At 54.5% G+C, this 13,564-nt stretch overlaps 1 protein-coding gene across 1 annotated transcript; it reads right to left on the bottom strand.

Annotated features, from left to right (window-relative positions):
* Window positions 1-2: 2 nt before the first annotated feature.
* On the bottom strand, window positions 3-11,870 carry LOC128139790 (acetyl-coenzyme A synthetase 2-like, mitochondrial). The gene is made up of 14 exons (XM_052782699.1): window positions 11,376-11,870; window positions 9,888-9,984; window positions 8,440-8,639; window positions 7,801-7,976; window positions 6,760-6,912; window positions 4,531-4,678; window positions 3,963-4,100; window positions 3,668-3,760; window positions 3,151-3,263; window positions 2,524-2,650; window positions 1,713-1,840; window positions 1,097-1,160; window positions 649-770; window positions 3-560 (listed from the first exon to the last, which is right to left on the bottom strand). The coding sequence occupies exons 1-14, from the start codon at window positions 11,689-11,691 to the stop codon at window positions 384-386; spliced, it is 2,052 nt and encodes a 683-aa protein (XP_052638659.1). The 5' UTR covers window positions 11,692-11,870; the 3' UTR covers window positions 3-383.
* Window positions 11,871-13,564: the final 1,694 nt, after the last annotated feature.

Raw genomic sequence — 13,564 nt, 5'->3', positions numbered from 1 at the left:
GACTATTGCTGAAGAGCAGAGCAGGGGGAGGAGTAATATACCTATCCAGGGCTGGGCATCCTGCCCTGCTGCTACCTTCACAGCTACTGCAAGGCACAAGGAATGCCAATGAGGTCTTTTGGCCCTCTTCTTTTAGGGGAGGAAACGGAGCTCACCTCCCCTTGCTGTTCTGCCTGTGATGAGTCATGTTGTCTCCTATGCCTCTCATAGGTGTGTAGAGACAGAGGTTTTGAGGATCTCTGTGTTGCAGAGGGGTCACTTTGAGACTGCAGTGGAGGTACGGTCTCTGAGCACTTACTGGCCACCAGTTGTTTAGTGACATTTCTGAATGTGGCTCCAGTTTTGCAGTGGAGGAGCAGGAGGTGGCTGCTGGCAGAGCCAAGCTAGCAGCTCTTCCACCCCTCCACCAGGAGCTTGCGTCCCTCTATTATCTGCTGCACAGCTTCATGGTCGTCCAGGGTGGTTAGGTCCCCAAGCTCACTGGCCTTGTCCTCCACGATTTTCCTTAGCACCCGACGCATAATCTTCCCCGAGCGTGTCTTGGGCAGCCGGTGTGTGACCTATGACAGGGAAGAGCAGAGCTAAGGCTGAGGGAAAGGGGTTGGCCAGGCTGCTAGGGTGGGTGTTGGACTATCCTTCACGTGTTACCTGAACATACTCTGGAGCTGCATACTTAGCGATCTTCTTTGAGATCAACTCCCGTAGCTCAGCAGTGAGAGTCTCCTGTGTGTAGCCACTGTCCTTCTTCAGCACAACAAACACGTAGGCTCCTGGCAGAAGGACCACCAGGTTACTGAGCACTCTGCACAGCATGCTTCCGAGAGCCTACCTGGACCTAGTGGTCCCTCTTTGCTGGTAGCCTCTGGGGATGCTCTGTAGCCTGAGCTGTAAGTGCTTTTGCCATGGTGCTACTGCTGGCACCTTATGCAAAGCCCAGCTGGTCTTGTGTAGGTTGTGATGGCTGTGTCAAGATCCCCACTAACATGCTGTATGGTGTTGCCGTGGCATGCTGCCAGGGGTGGGTGTGGCAGTGCCACTTCCCACTGCAGTGCAATAGCCCCATGAGAGATGTTTCAGGGGCAGGAAAGCATCTTACCTTCTCCCTTGATCTCATGTGGGTAGCCAATGACAGCAGACTCCGCCACTGCTACGTGGTGATTCTGGAAGAGAACAGGGCTGGGGTTTGGCTCAGTGCTTTCAGCTGGCTGGCTGCCACCTGGAAGCTGTCCTGACCCAGCTTGGCTGCTGCAGCCCACAGTAATGCGGAGGGATAAGGAAGGGCCTCATATGCCCTCTGCCCTTTTTCCTTCATGCCTCAGCAGGTCTGTCTGCAAACACAAGTCTTTCCCCTGGCTGCTTTAGGCTTGTACCTTCTAGACCCTGTTCTGTGCCTCCAGGTTGCTCCACCAGGTCCCACAATCTACTGGCCTGTGGATGCTCCTCCTTAACAAGCCTGGCTGCTGCTTTGGGATTCACCCACTTACAGCATCAACCTTATCAGGCTTTGTCCCTCCCTTGCTGCAGAGCGCCAGAATGGCAAGGGAGAGGGCAGGCAGTTGTTCCCACAGGCAGGCTGTAGGTCCAACGCTGTTCCCTGCTGCTACAGCAGCAGCATGTTTCTGTCCAGGTATTTCAAAGAGACTTCCCTGAGCACCACCAGTGTGCCTTCGCTGTCTCCTTGGATGGCTTTACCTCCCACTCACACCACTTACCACAATATCCTCCACCTCTGCAGTGCCCAGCCGATGTCCGCTGATGTTAATGATGTCGTCCAGCCGTCCTGTCAGCTGGTAGTAGCCCTCACTGGTACGATACACACCATCCCCAGTGAAGAAAAACCCTGCAGTGGCCAGAACCGCGCCATGGTCACTTGTTGCAGTGAGCATGTCAGCTGCTTGCCAGCTGCACTCTCGCCTCACCCCCTTCTCCTCTCGTTTGGCACCAGGGCTCACATACTCTGCTCCTTCCTCAGCTGCTCAGAGTGAAGGTGACTACCTTCCTTGTTAGTCTTCTGCTTCTGTTGGTACCTGCTCTGTCATGGGGCTCCTTCCCTCATTCTGCAGTGTGCTGGCTAATGCCCAGCCTGCCTCATCACCACAAGCTGGGAGCACTTTGTTTCAGTGCAGGTGCACGTGGTCGTGCGGGTTCTCCCCTTTGCTTCAAGACACACACTCTTGGGCTTGCTCAGTAACTCTGGATGAGCGACAGAAGCTGACAGGGTTTGCACCAAAAGGCCTCTCTGTGCTCAAGGGGACTGGGGGCAGAAGGACAAATCCATTGCCCTAAAACCACATGTGATCCAATGGGGAAGGCTGGTGAGAGAGACCCATTCCCAGGGCAGTGCTGAGGTATCAGGCATGGGGAGATGAAGGGCCTCAATGCCACGGGAGGGCCTGTGGAAGAACAAAGTAGCAGTACCAGCTCTCCTGAGTCCTGCCCCCATGCAGAAAACCAGCAAGCAGACCCAACTGTACCCAACTAAACACCTCTGCTGTGACCTGTCTTTTTTTCTGTTTTCCTTACCTGGATAGGGAGTCAGATAGGTTTCCAGAAATCTCTTGTGGTCATTGTAAATGGTTCGTGCCATACCTGGCCAGGCTTGCGAGATGCAAAGGGCTCCAGAGATGTTGTTTTCCAGAAGGACGTTTCCCTGTAAAATAGTTAACATTTTAGTAACCATGGCTGAGGGTACTTGGGATGTTTAGTCATTGCCTATTTAACAACCCTGTGATGGAAATGTCAGGGAAGGCAGTGGGGAGAGTCCTGTGTCCCCAACTACAATGGGACAGGCTCAGTGTCTCCCAGCAGATATCTGCAACTACCTGACTACCATGGTGGGACACTGGGTCCCTCTAGGGAGGCTGGCTGTCCCTGCCTAGCTACTTCACCTTGGAAGGACATGTGCCAGGGAGCCCAAGCACAGCCTGTCTTGTCAGGACAGAGGAAGCTAGCAAAAACAATTCAACTTCTGCACTAGTTGGAAGAACAGCTTCACTGTTAATCCCCTTCCAGTAAAGAAGGTTACCATCTAGCAGAGGTGAGCAGGAAAGATGCGGTTACAGACCTCCGCTCCCATCAGCAAGTACATGCTGCAAGCGCCTGGGGGAAAGCGGGCCGAGCCAGTGCCCAGGCTGCAGGTTATAAAAGTACCTTGTCATCCAGGAGGGAGGGGCTGATCCCAAAAAAGGGTCTCATAGCCATGCCTGGAAGGATTTTCGCTCCAGGATTAGAAGGACGGGGTGAGATACAGATGCCTCCTGTTTCTAAAGCAAAAGAAACTGTAATGCTCATCAAAGTCAGGGACAAGAGAAAAGCTGGGTAGCACTGCTTGGCCAACAGCCTTTGCCCTGGCCCTCACTGCACCCTGCTGGACAACAGGCTGGGGCTGGTTTGCCAGAGAGCTGGGGAAGGAAGGCTCTTTGCAGAAGGATGATCTTGCTCATGTAGTTCAGCAGAGATCTGCTCCCTGCCATCAATTCCCCCGTGTTTCTCTGGGTTAGCTTTAAAGGCCATTTCTCTCTCTCATGTTTTGGTGTCCATGGCCCCTTAAGGCATTGTTCCTACAAGAGCGTCAATAGCAACCGTTCCCACTTGGCCAACAAAGCAGCAGGTCATTCCTAAAGCCTGGGAGAGCAGAAGCTGGAACGAGGGGTCGTACGCATCTCACCAGTTTGCCACCATGTGTCCACTACTGGGCACCGTGTCTCACCAACCACGTGGAAGTACCACTCCCAGGCCTCCTTGTTGATGGGTTCCCCCACTGCAAGGGGAAAGACAAAGGGACAAAGCTGAAAGAGCAGGTCAAAGACAAAGCTTCCCAGGGCCTGCTCACAGAGCCACCCCCAAATAGCGCAGTCTCCTGACTTTCCACTCTCATGTGCTGCTGCTCTTAGCATTTGTGGGAAGAGGCACAGCCTGATGCCCAAGGATTTGCTGCTCCAGCCCATGCCACTAGCAGTTACCTGAGCCGAGCACTTTGAGAGAAGAGCGGTCGTACTTCCTCACCCATTCATCGCCATATCTCAGGAGAAGGCGGATGGCAGTGGGCGCTCCATAAAACTGGTTAATTTTTAACCTCTCCACTGTTTCCCAGTAGCGGCCTGGAATGGAAACAGGGCCAGTAACCATACACACAGATCCTCCCAGCCCGAGACCAAGATAGAGGGAGAGGAGATGAGAGCAGTGCCTGGACCCTCAGACAAGCTAATCCCACACTGGGAAGGACTAAAGCAGTCCAGAAGCAGCAGTGGCCCCTTTTCCTCCACATCACCTAGCTCTGCTACTCTCCATGCTGCAGGGAGGGATGGGGAGAAACAGCTTCACCCCTGGAGATGCAGCAGTGGTTTCCTAACCGGAGGAAAAGACTCTTGGCCTTGCAGCTGTCTGCTGGGCACAGTCCGCGGTCTGCTCCTGCGGCAGCAGAACCATTGCTGCCTGTGTCCTGGCATCAAGCCTCCAGCTCCCTGCCTGCTGCGGGTCTCGCAGGGTGGCTGTGGCATATCCCAGCTCCCACGACACTTTCTCACTCACCAGGGTTAGGATGGATGGGAGTGCTCTCAAAAAGGACTGTGGTGCCACCATTGCAGAGGGGACCGTAGACCACATAAGTGTGCCCTGTGATCCAGCCGATGTCTGCCACGCAGCCAAAGATATCCCTGTCCTGGTAGTTGAACACGTACTGCACAAGGGAGGAGAGGCAGTGAGGGGTACAGCCTGGGCCTGCCCTCCCGGCAAGGGGGACAACCGGGAGCAGCATACCCTTCCTCCACCCTAACGTTATGGTATCCTTCCGTTTTCCCACCACCCCTGCAGGGACACCTTCTTCCCGCAAAGAGTTTTTTAAAACATTATCAGAAAAAAATAAAATGTCAGGTGCTTTATGAAGGTGTGGGAGGAGAGAAAGACACTTAAAAAAAAAAAAACCAACACAGCCAAATTTGCTCTTTTCCAAAGCAGAGAGCTACAGCCTTTCCTTCCTTCTGCTGGTATCTAGACAAGGCTGATCCAAGTATCCTGTCACATCAAAACAGGAGAACTTTCAGGGTGAGGATGGTCCCTCCCTCCACACCTACATGACCACATGGAAGGAGAGGAGTTGTAAGCAAGGGCAATGCGGTGAAGGACTCCATGAGCCACTCCCAGGTGCTGCTGGGCTCCAAATACACAGTAAAGACTCAGGAAAACCCTGAGCTCAGCAAGGAGCCCAGCGTAGGAGCACTGAGGCAGCAAGCAGATGGACCGTGAGATGCCTCGGCCCAGTCGCCCCAGCTTGCCCGCAGGAGTTGGCACCTCTCTGCCTCAGCTGGGTGAGCGCAGCCCTGCGCCTGCAGGCAGGCAGAAAGCAGAACAAGCTCTTCTTCCCGCTGCCCCATTTATTCCTCAGGAGACCCTTCGCTGCAAGGCTGGAGTATGAGGGAACGAGCCTGCCCTGTGCAGGGTAGAACTGGGTGCCGTCAGACAGGCAGCAACACATCCAGCTTCCTCAAGCACTCTCCTTCTTTTCCTTTACTCAGTACCAGGAAAGCTCCCCAGGGGCCAGTCTCCTGCTAGCCCATCACTTCTCGCCTTCCGCTCTGGCATCTGCTGTTTAGGACCTTCCTGTCTCTTCCTGCAGCTCCCTGTCTGTAGGCTGCCAGCTGGGGACTCCAGGGCCTCAAGTGCTCCAGGGTGCTCGTAATGGAAACTTCCCCTGCTTGCTCTGTCTCTTTTTAACCGAGTGGTGAATTATGGTAGCAGCGGTCTACCCCATCCAACTGAGAGATCTGAGCATGCCAGCCCTGTGTCGCAGTTTCCAGTGCTCCTGAGTGCTAACATGGCCACATGCTGCTCGCTCCCTGCATTACCATTCTGGGATGGCAGCCCTGGCTCTCGCAAACCATCTCTGATGGTCTCGAGAGGGTCACTTATCATGCTGGGTGCAGCTGTACAGACAGCTTAGCTCACAGGAAAACCAAGGGCTTCCACACATCCCCTGCACACACCCCAGGAGGTCTGGCCTCCAGTACTCATGGCTGACAGAGAAGACCCAGTCAGCACTTAGCTTGCTGTATCATAGGGTGTGTGGTCTGAGGCACTACTGGAACTTCAGTCACACACAGGGAGAACCAGACCCAAAGCTAAGGGACTGTTCAGAGAAGAACTCCCTCTTCCAGAGGACTCTGTATAATGTCTTAGGAAATGTCCCTTGTAACCATTCCTGCAGCCAAGTGCAGTTCCATGCTGTGCTCAGTGCCCTTTTATCCAGCTCTATTACAGTTGTTTGCTTTGGGCATGCTAGGGGTTAAAGGCTTTCCTCTTCCCAAAGATGACCCACACTCTTCAGGTATAGACCCTTTGTCTTGAGGGCACTCACCAGTTTTTACAGATACCCTCAAATGTGCCCCTCCCAGAAGCACTGCCTTCGATCTCCCACCTGAGTTGTGGTAGTTACATGTAGGGAAAGCAAGCCAGAGGTTTTAGGAGCAAATTGGCTTCTTCCTCCTCACCCAGTAATATAAAATGACCCTTGCAAGGCTGAGCATCCCATCCAATGATTCAGTCTAGGATAAGGCAGTGAAAGAAGAAAGCCAAGAAGGTAGATCAGAGGCCTACGTGTTTGGGAAGCCCTGCTCCAGAGCATGTGTTGCTCTTCCCCACTACCTGTAGGCCGACTTTGCTCTGGATAAAGATGAGCTCATGGTGCAACAAGGCAGTACGTCTACTCCCTGCATTGCCTATGAACTGCTAGCTCATGAGCACCCTGTGGCTGGGATCCATTACCTTGTGCGTAAGAGCAGCATACAGCAAGTAACCAGCCTGGGAATGAACCAGACCCTTGGGTTTGCCAGTACTGCCTGATGTGTAGAGAAGGAACAACATGTCTTCACTGTCCATGGCAGCAGGCTCACAGCACGCATCCTCCTTCATCATCTCCTGCAGGAGAGAGCACAGCAGTTCTCTCCTGGGGTCTCACAGGCTTCCCTGTGTTGTCCCTACACCCGCTTGAGTACCTCTCCCCTGAGCCTCCCTCTGAGCACCTGTGCTACCCTGCTCCCCCAATGCCGTTCTCCCTGCCTCTGCACCTCCCCTCCCTTTGCTAGCCAGCCTGAACTCTCTTTCGCCTTGCTGAGCTAGCAAACACTTTCCTCAGCCAGAGCAGACCTGCTGAGTAAGAGACAGCTATTTTTAAGCTGCCGCTGCTCTGACCAGCACAGAAGCCTTTCTAGCACGAATTGCTTGCAGATGGGATGGGCAGAGGCAAGGAGACCTCTGTGCAGCTCCAGGGAGCTAAGAGAAATGCACGGCAGGGGCTTACCTCTTCAGAAAAAGTGCTCCATGCTGGCGGCCTGGCCATCCGGTGTGCCACAAATAACGGGCACACGAACAACTTCACTGCCTGCTTCCTCGCACACAAGCTGCCAGCGGTGCTCACAGAGGGTGCCAGGTCCACCAGCAGAGCCATGTGTGACAGTGCAGTGGCAGTCCAAGGCTGGGCTCAGAACATGTCAGCCCATGTCTGGGGTGTTTCTAGCCCCTGCTCCACTCTGCTATGAGCCCTGGTTTGCACTGCCTACCCCTGACAGTACAGGGCTGCTGCTGTGGGAAGAGCCACCAGTTACCCATCCTGACAGCTCCTGGGACTGTCCTGAACTCATATGCAGCTCCAGCTGCCACTGCTGCTGCAGGACAATGTCCCCACATTGTGTCAATGCCAGCAAAACTGTCATGGCCAGCCAGCACCCTCTCTCCACCCCCTGTCCCTGTTCCCAGAGTGGGCACATTGCTCAGGGGAGGCGGCAGTAGCACTGGACAGCCTCTCACCTCCTCCAGCGGCACGTCCAGGGCTGTCATGGGAACCTTGCTGTCGGTCCTCAAGGAAACCAGAATCCGTTTCACTCCTGGGCACTGCTTCACAGCCTGGTCCACTGTCTTCTTTAGCTCAATAACCTTGCCGCCTCTCAGGCCCTGGTTCACTGTGATCACTGTCTCCGACTGGGCTGCAGAATGCAGAAGAGCCACATAAGCAGCTCTGCCCCTCTCCATCAGTCACACAGCACTTTGGCTCTACCATGACCCTGCACCTCTCCCTCTGTCTCCCAACCCCTGTTACTCATGTCCTCCATTTAGCAAAACCAGCAGCTTTGCATCTTTGTTTACCATTCATCCTGCCTGTGTTGCATCCCCTCAGAGAAGATGCTGTATCCCAGCTTTTCAGTCCCTTGGATGAAGGAGAGAACCAGTCCATCTCATGTGGTGTTAGTGAGCCCGTGCCATTTCCTGGGGTGCTAATCCCTGCTCCATGGCCATACATCATGGCAGGACACCCTCAGTTAGCCCAGGGAGTCTTACTCAGAAAACCTTTGCCAGCAGCACAACCCTGAGCCCCCCAGCTGCCAAACCAACAAGCTCAGCACTGTCCCCCAAGGAAAACACATGTTCCTGTTACCCACTGGCTCTTACCATCCTGGATCCTGTCTGCTAGGGACTCTGCACTGAACCCGGCGAACACCACAGCATGCACAGCCCCAATGCGGGCACAGGCCAGCATGCTAGCCACCGCCAGCGGGCATGGGGGCATGTAGATTGTCACCCTGTCACCCCGTTTCACCCCTTGCCGTTTCAAGGTGTTTCCCAGGCGGCACGTCAGCTCCAGCAGTTCCCTGCCCAAAGAAGCAATGGCACAGTTAGAGACTTTCTTGCAGATCTTACCTGTGTGCATAAAGTTGGGGGGCCTCAGAGTTACAGGTATGCAGCTTACATCCCTATGCACCCTAACCCCCCATGCTGGAAGTCCATGGGAGAGCTGTAAAATGTCAGTGGGAAGGAAAGGAGAAGACAGTCACTAACATGGGCCGTTATTTATGGAAAAAATCAAACAGAATGGCCTCTGTACAGAGCTTGACGCTCTCACCGGCCAGCATGAGGAGCAAGCCATTGGGCCAGCAATGGCCACTGGCAATTCCTCTGGCTCAGCAAGCCCACACCACCTCAGCTGACTTTCCAAATGGCAGCCTGCACATTTCTTATCAGCCTGTACAACTGGAGCGACACACTACCCTGCAAGGCTGGAAGCTACACGTGAGGAGTTAGATAGATGTCTTCCACCATGAAAAAAGGGCCCCGTGCTTTGCTAAAGCTGGGAAGGTCAAGTCCTCCACAGCTTGGGCCCACCAGAGAGAACAACAGCTGTAGGAAAGCAGTGAGCAAAACAATGCCTCTCCCGAGAAGCATCCCTCCCAGAAACCATGGCTTGGCTGTCAGTGACTCATTTCATGGAAGGGCTCTCCATGCAGGGAGATTGGCAGCGGTGGATGGTCGTGTTTGTCGTGTGAAGTCTGGAGCCAGAGAGCACACAGGGACTTGTTCTGTGTGCAGAGGGATTTAAATGGATTCTGTAGGGGAGACTCAGAGAGCAGGCAAATTGAACTGGAAGGTGGAGGGCTCCAGACCAACCTAGCAGGGCTGGACAGGCAGTCGCCCCAGAGAGACAAACCCAGCAGCATTGCTGACATGCAGATGAGCATGGGACTTCCCAACACACATGTGGCTGTAAATCTGGCCTCTCTTGCAGACCATTTACCTGCAGGTTTAGACACCAGGAACCTTGCTGAGAAGGCACACGTGTGACTTTCCCATGTGGTCTTACCTACAAGCATTGCAGTGCTGCCACAAGTGGCTTACATCTCTGTCCCCAGCTGGGTAGGGACACCTCAGGCCCCAGAGGGTTAATCAGGAGGTAGGCTGAAGTCTCAGATCAGCCCAGGCAAGCTAACAGCCACCATACTGTTGATCTATCTATGTGAAGGGATGCTGTACCCCCTCACATGATGCACATCAGCAGATCAGCCCTGTGCAGTGTTCATGCACACTGCAATACATCTCTCATACACTCAGAGGTAAGTACTGACCTGTACGTGACCCGCACCTCCTCTCCTGGTTCATCCTTCTCCCAGATTAAGGCCACTTTGTCTGGGGCTACATGGACATGTCGGTCCAGACAATTCACTGGAAAAGACAACCCAGTCTCATTGCCAGAGCAACCCTCAGTACCTCCTAATTCCCATAAAGCCAGCACTGGCAGTCCCGTTTTCAGAACAGTCAGGGCTGTGTGTGAGTCTTCTTAGCATTAGCCTTGTGCATCCACTGAAACAACCTTTGTGGATACCAGACAGCAGATCACAAGCACCATCCCAAGTCCATTACCACTCTAATACCTACCAATCCCCACTATCACCTTCCCTCTTAATTGCAACCTAACACAGTCCAGAGCAGACACTGCCTGAAGTCCCTTTGGAGGTCACATCCCTAGTGCCCTCAGAGGGCCTGACAAACATCAACTCAGCCATCATTCCACCCAGCACTGCCTTGCAGCTGCCTCTGGGGTGGAGTAGGGCAGTTTTTTGGTGGTGGTGCTCCTAAATAACAAACGTAGGATGAAGCGAAGCTCTGTGCAGGAAGTCTGCAGGGTGCATTTGTCCAAGCTGGAAGAGAACCAGGGCCAGGAGTGCACAGTCTCTGGCTTTCCAGGGACATGGTTGGCTGTGGCTTTGGCTGTAATTCTTCTGAGAAAAGTTTACCGCATTGCTGGCAGCTGCAGTTTCCTCAGAAGCCTTGTTTCACTCTGTTTTCCTTAAACCTGCTACTGAGGCCATGGGATGATGCAGCAGCCCTAGTTTGCATACCAAAATGCCTTTTTCTCCTGACCATTTGTAGTTTTCCGGGAGAGGAAGAAACACACATGAAAGGGGGAACAGTAAGATCTCAAATCCCAAAGGTAAATAACTCCTTCTGTCCTGCCCAAATGGACTACATAAGACCTGATTTCTGAGAGGTCTGTCTCAGATTTTGAACACTGGAATCAAGAGCACTGTGAGCAGGACCCAGTGTCACCAGCCCCTATGTCTTGCCCTAGTAGCCCCGCTAAGGCAGTAGCCCCAGCCCACAGAAGAAGAGCTTCCCACAGCTGTGGGGACTTCCAGTACCGCTCATTGCTCCTGTATTTTGCTTTCTGCAGATACATACTGCCTTCTCTGGGCAGGGATAACCTAGTGCAACATTGCCTGCTGAATGCACTGGGTTCGGTGCTGTTGCATATGGTCCTACTGAACGGAGCCGCTGCACTGCTGTGGGATCCATAGAAGCTGAGGGAGAGCTGCCTGGCCCACAGCATGCCCCAATCCAGCTGCAGCCCCTCCAGCGAGACCCAGCTGCTCTCTTAGGACCAGACACATCCTTACATTACAGCCACTGCAGGACCAGCTGGACCTTTTGGGAATCCCCCTCATGCCAACCATTTAACTCTGTACTCCTCCAATCTGCTCCCAGGGCCAAAGCCCTTCACAGAGAGGCACCTGCAGGCACTTGGTGGGCTCCCATGCCCGCCCCCCCCTCCTTACCTGACACGTTCAGCTGCCCACCCAGGAACCAGGAGACCCTGCCCTGGCGCAGGTCACAGTCCTGGACAGAGTGGAAGGGGGTGATCCAGGTGAGCCGGCTCCTCCCTAGTGCTCCCCAGAAGGCATCCCCCTGCTCCACTGACACCTTGTACAAGCCTTGGTGGTCCTTGGGTCTGGGAAAGGCGACGGCTTCGGGCATGTAGGCGGTGAGGGGCCCGTTGCTCCAGGCTCGGGCAGTCACTGACCCAGGGGGGCATCTGGGACCCTGAGGAAGAGCTTTGGGGCAGCAAGCCCTAGCCAGCAGCCTGGCCATCATTGCAGGGCGCCTGCCTCTCACTGACGAGATGGATGCCTGGAGTCCTTGCAGATGCTTGGGACACCTGGCCTGGGCAAGATGGGCCCCTGTGGGAGCTGGGGCTAAGTTGCCCTCGGCTGACTGTACAAAAAGCAGCTCTGCCGCGCAGGGAGCCCAGGCACCCCTTCTCCTCTGCCTTGTTCCTCTCCTCCTCTCTTCCAGAGCACTACATGGAAAAAGAAATTCAATCCCTTCAAGGGAGGAGAAAGGGGTGGGCTGTAGAAATATTTGACTGAAAATAACCTTCATGCTAATCTGAGTCCTGACAGCTGCTCTTGAATGGGAGCCAGGTTCAGCGGGTGCCTGGGCTCCCCATGGGGCCGAGGTGCCCGGGCCAGGATCTACCAGCCCGCTCCTGCTCAACGCTCTCCCGGGGCTGTGCTGTGCTCCCAGACCCCTCTGCTTCGCTCCCACTCGCCTCCCTCCCACCTCCCTCTACTTGTCCCTATACCGTTGCTCCCCACTGCCCCCCCCCCCCCCCCCCGCAGCCCCCTGGTCCTCTGCTGGCCATGAAAGCAGCCTGGGGCAGCTCACCTGTAAAAGTTAGGGTCCCCTCCATGCTAGCATGGGACCATCCCCTTCCCTGAATTAAGGCCCATTCCCTGCAGAGCACTAGGCTGTGCTGTCTCTGGTGGGTCAGGGAAGGTTTTTCTCCTGCGGCTGTCTGCCGCAGGAGGGGGATATTGCATCCCATCCCACCTCACTGCTGGGCAGCTATCAGAGTTGTCCCCTCCAGCAAGCTGAGCTGGGCTTTCTGCCTCCTCCCAGACACTTCAGACCAGTCTGTACCACAGGGTGGACTGGGAGCACTCAATGAGGCCATGGTGGAGCAGGGGGTGGTGGTTTGGCATGAAACACTACAGCCTATCTCCTCGCGCCGAGACCTCCCACCACCCACTGTAGGAGAGCTAAGCTGCATTCCTGCCTCCGAACAGCTTTTTTTCTGCCTTCCTTTCCTTCAGGCCCTATACAGGTAGTGTTTTTTAAGGCAGAGCTTGGAGGTTTCCTTAATTTCATTGACCAGGTTCCCCTCCCTTCCTAGTGGACACAAAAGAAGAGCAGAAAAAGGTTCTGCCTGCAAGCAGGGCTGTTCTCAGCCAGGCGCACCGATGGGACCAACAGCAGAGATGAGACGGTTAGTAGATCTCCATGCTCTTCATAGTGCAACACCAGTCATGGTCTGCAGGGCTGATATGTTTGGTGAACAGGCTGGACACCGGTATGGGAGACAGGCACTATTTGATGGCAGGTGCACTCATCCCAGACCACACACCTGGTTTGTATCAGAGCTGTTCCCAGAGCTAGCTGAGTACCTACGAGGGCTCTGTCCCCCCCAGGGAAACATAGTCCTGTGGGCTTACAGGCCCTCCGCAAAGTCAAGCCCAAGCAGTCTCATTGTTCCACAAGCAAAGTCTCTCATTCCCTATGCACATCTGCTGTGCCTCAGCCTTTTTCCCCCATAAGACACCAGGTTTTTCCATCAGACCATTGCCAGATGCCCTCAGCAGGGCAGGCAAATCTCAGCTCCTTCTCTGATAACTCAGTATGGGCTCCTGCTACTCTCAAATCGGGGCTCGCCTTGCTGGAAATACCTGTTGGTGCCCTTCCCTCTCAATAAGCTCCCCTGCACTTGCAGTGTCTGGCTGCCACGTCTGCTCCTCAGGCCGGCTGGGCCCTGCAGCCTGCTCCTGGCAGAGAGACTGAGCCTGCCCAAAGGTCTGCCTGGCTCTCTAATGTCAGGGTGCATATGATATGGAGTGACCCAACGCACCAGAGCTGTTCTGGATGCCGAAGTGACTTGTTCTCTGACCGGTTGTATGCCATGATGCCTAAC

This window comes from Harpia harpyja, chromosome 3 (genome assembly GCF_026419915.1).
Source record: "Harpia harpyja isolate bHarHar1 chromosome 3, bHarHar1 primary haplotype, whole genome shotgun sequence".
Lineage (NCBI taxonomy): Eukaryota > Metazoa > Chordata > Aves > Accipitriformes > Accipitridae > Harpia > Harpia harpyja.
Note: the sequence above shows the minus strand (reverse complement) of the source record. Positions and strands in the feature narration are given on the sequence as shown.

Bases quoted from the DNA above. Each gene is read 5' to 3' on its own strand.
- LOC128139790 (XM_052782699.1), bottom strand. From the start codon at position 11,691: ATGATGGCCAGGCTGCTGGCTAGGGCTTGCTGCCCCAAAGCTCTTCCT. The intron at 3,264-3,667 runs GTGAGATGCGTA...CTTTTGCTTTAG, and splicing joins GGACACATGGTGGCAAACTG to AAACAGGAGGCATCTGTATC. The intron at 1,841-2,523 runs GTAAGGAAAACA...TGGCCACTGCAG, and splicing joins CTATCTGACTCCCTATCCAG to GGTTTTTCTTCACTGGGGAT.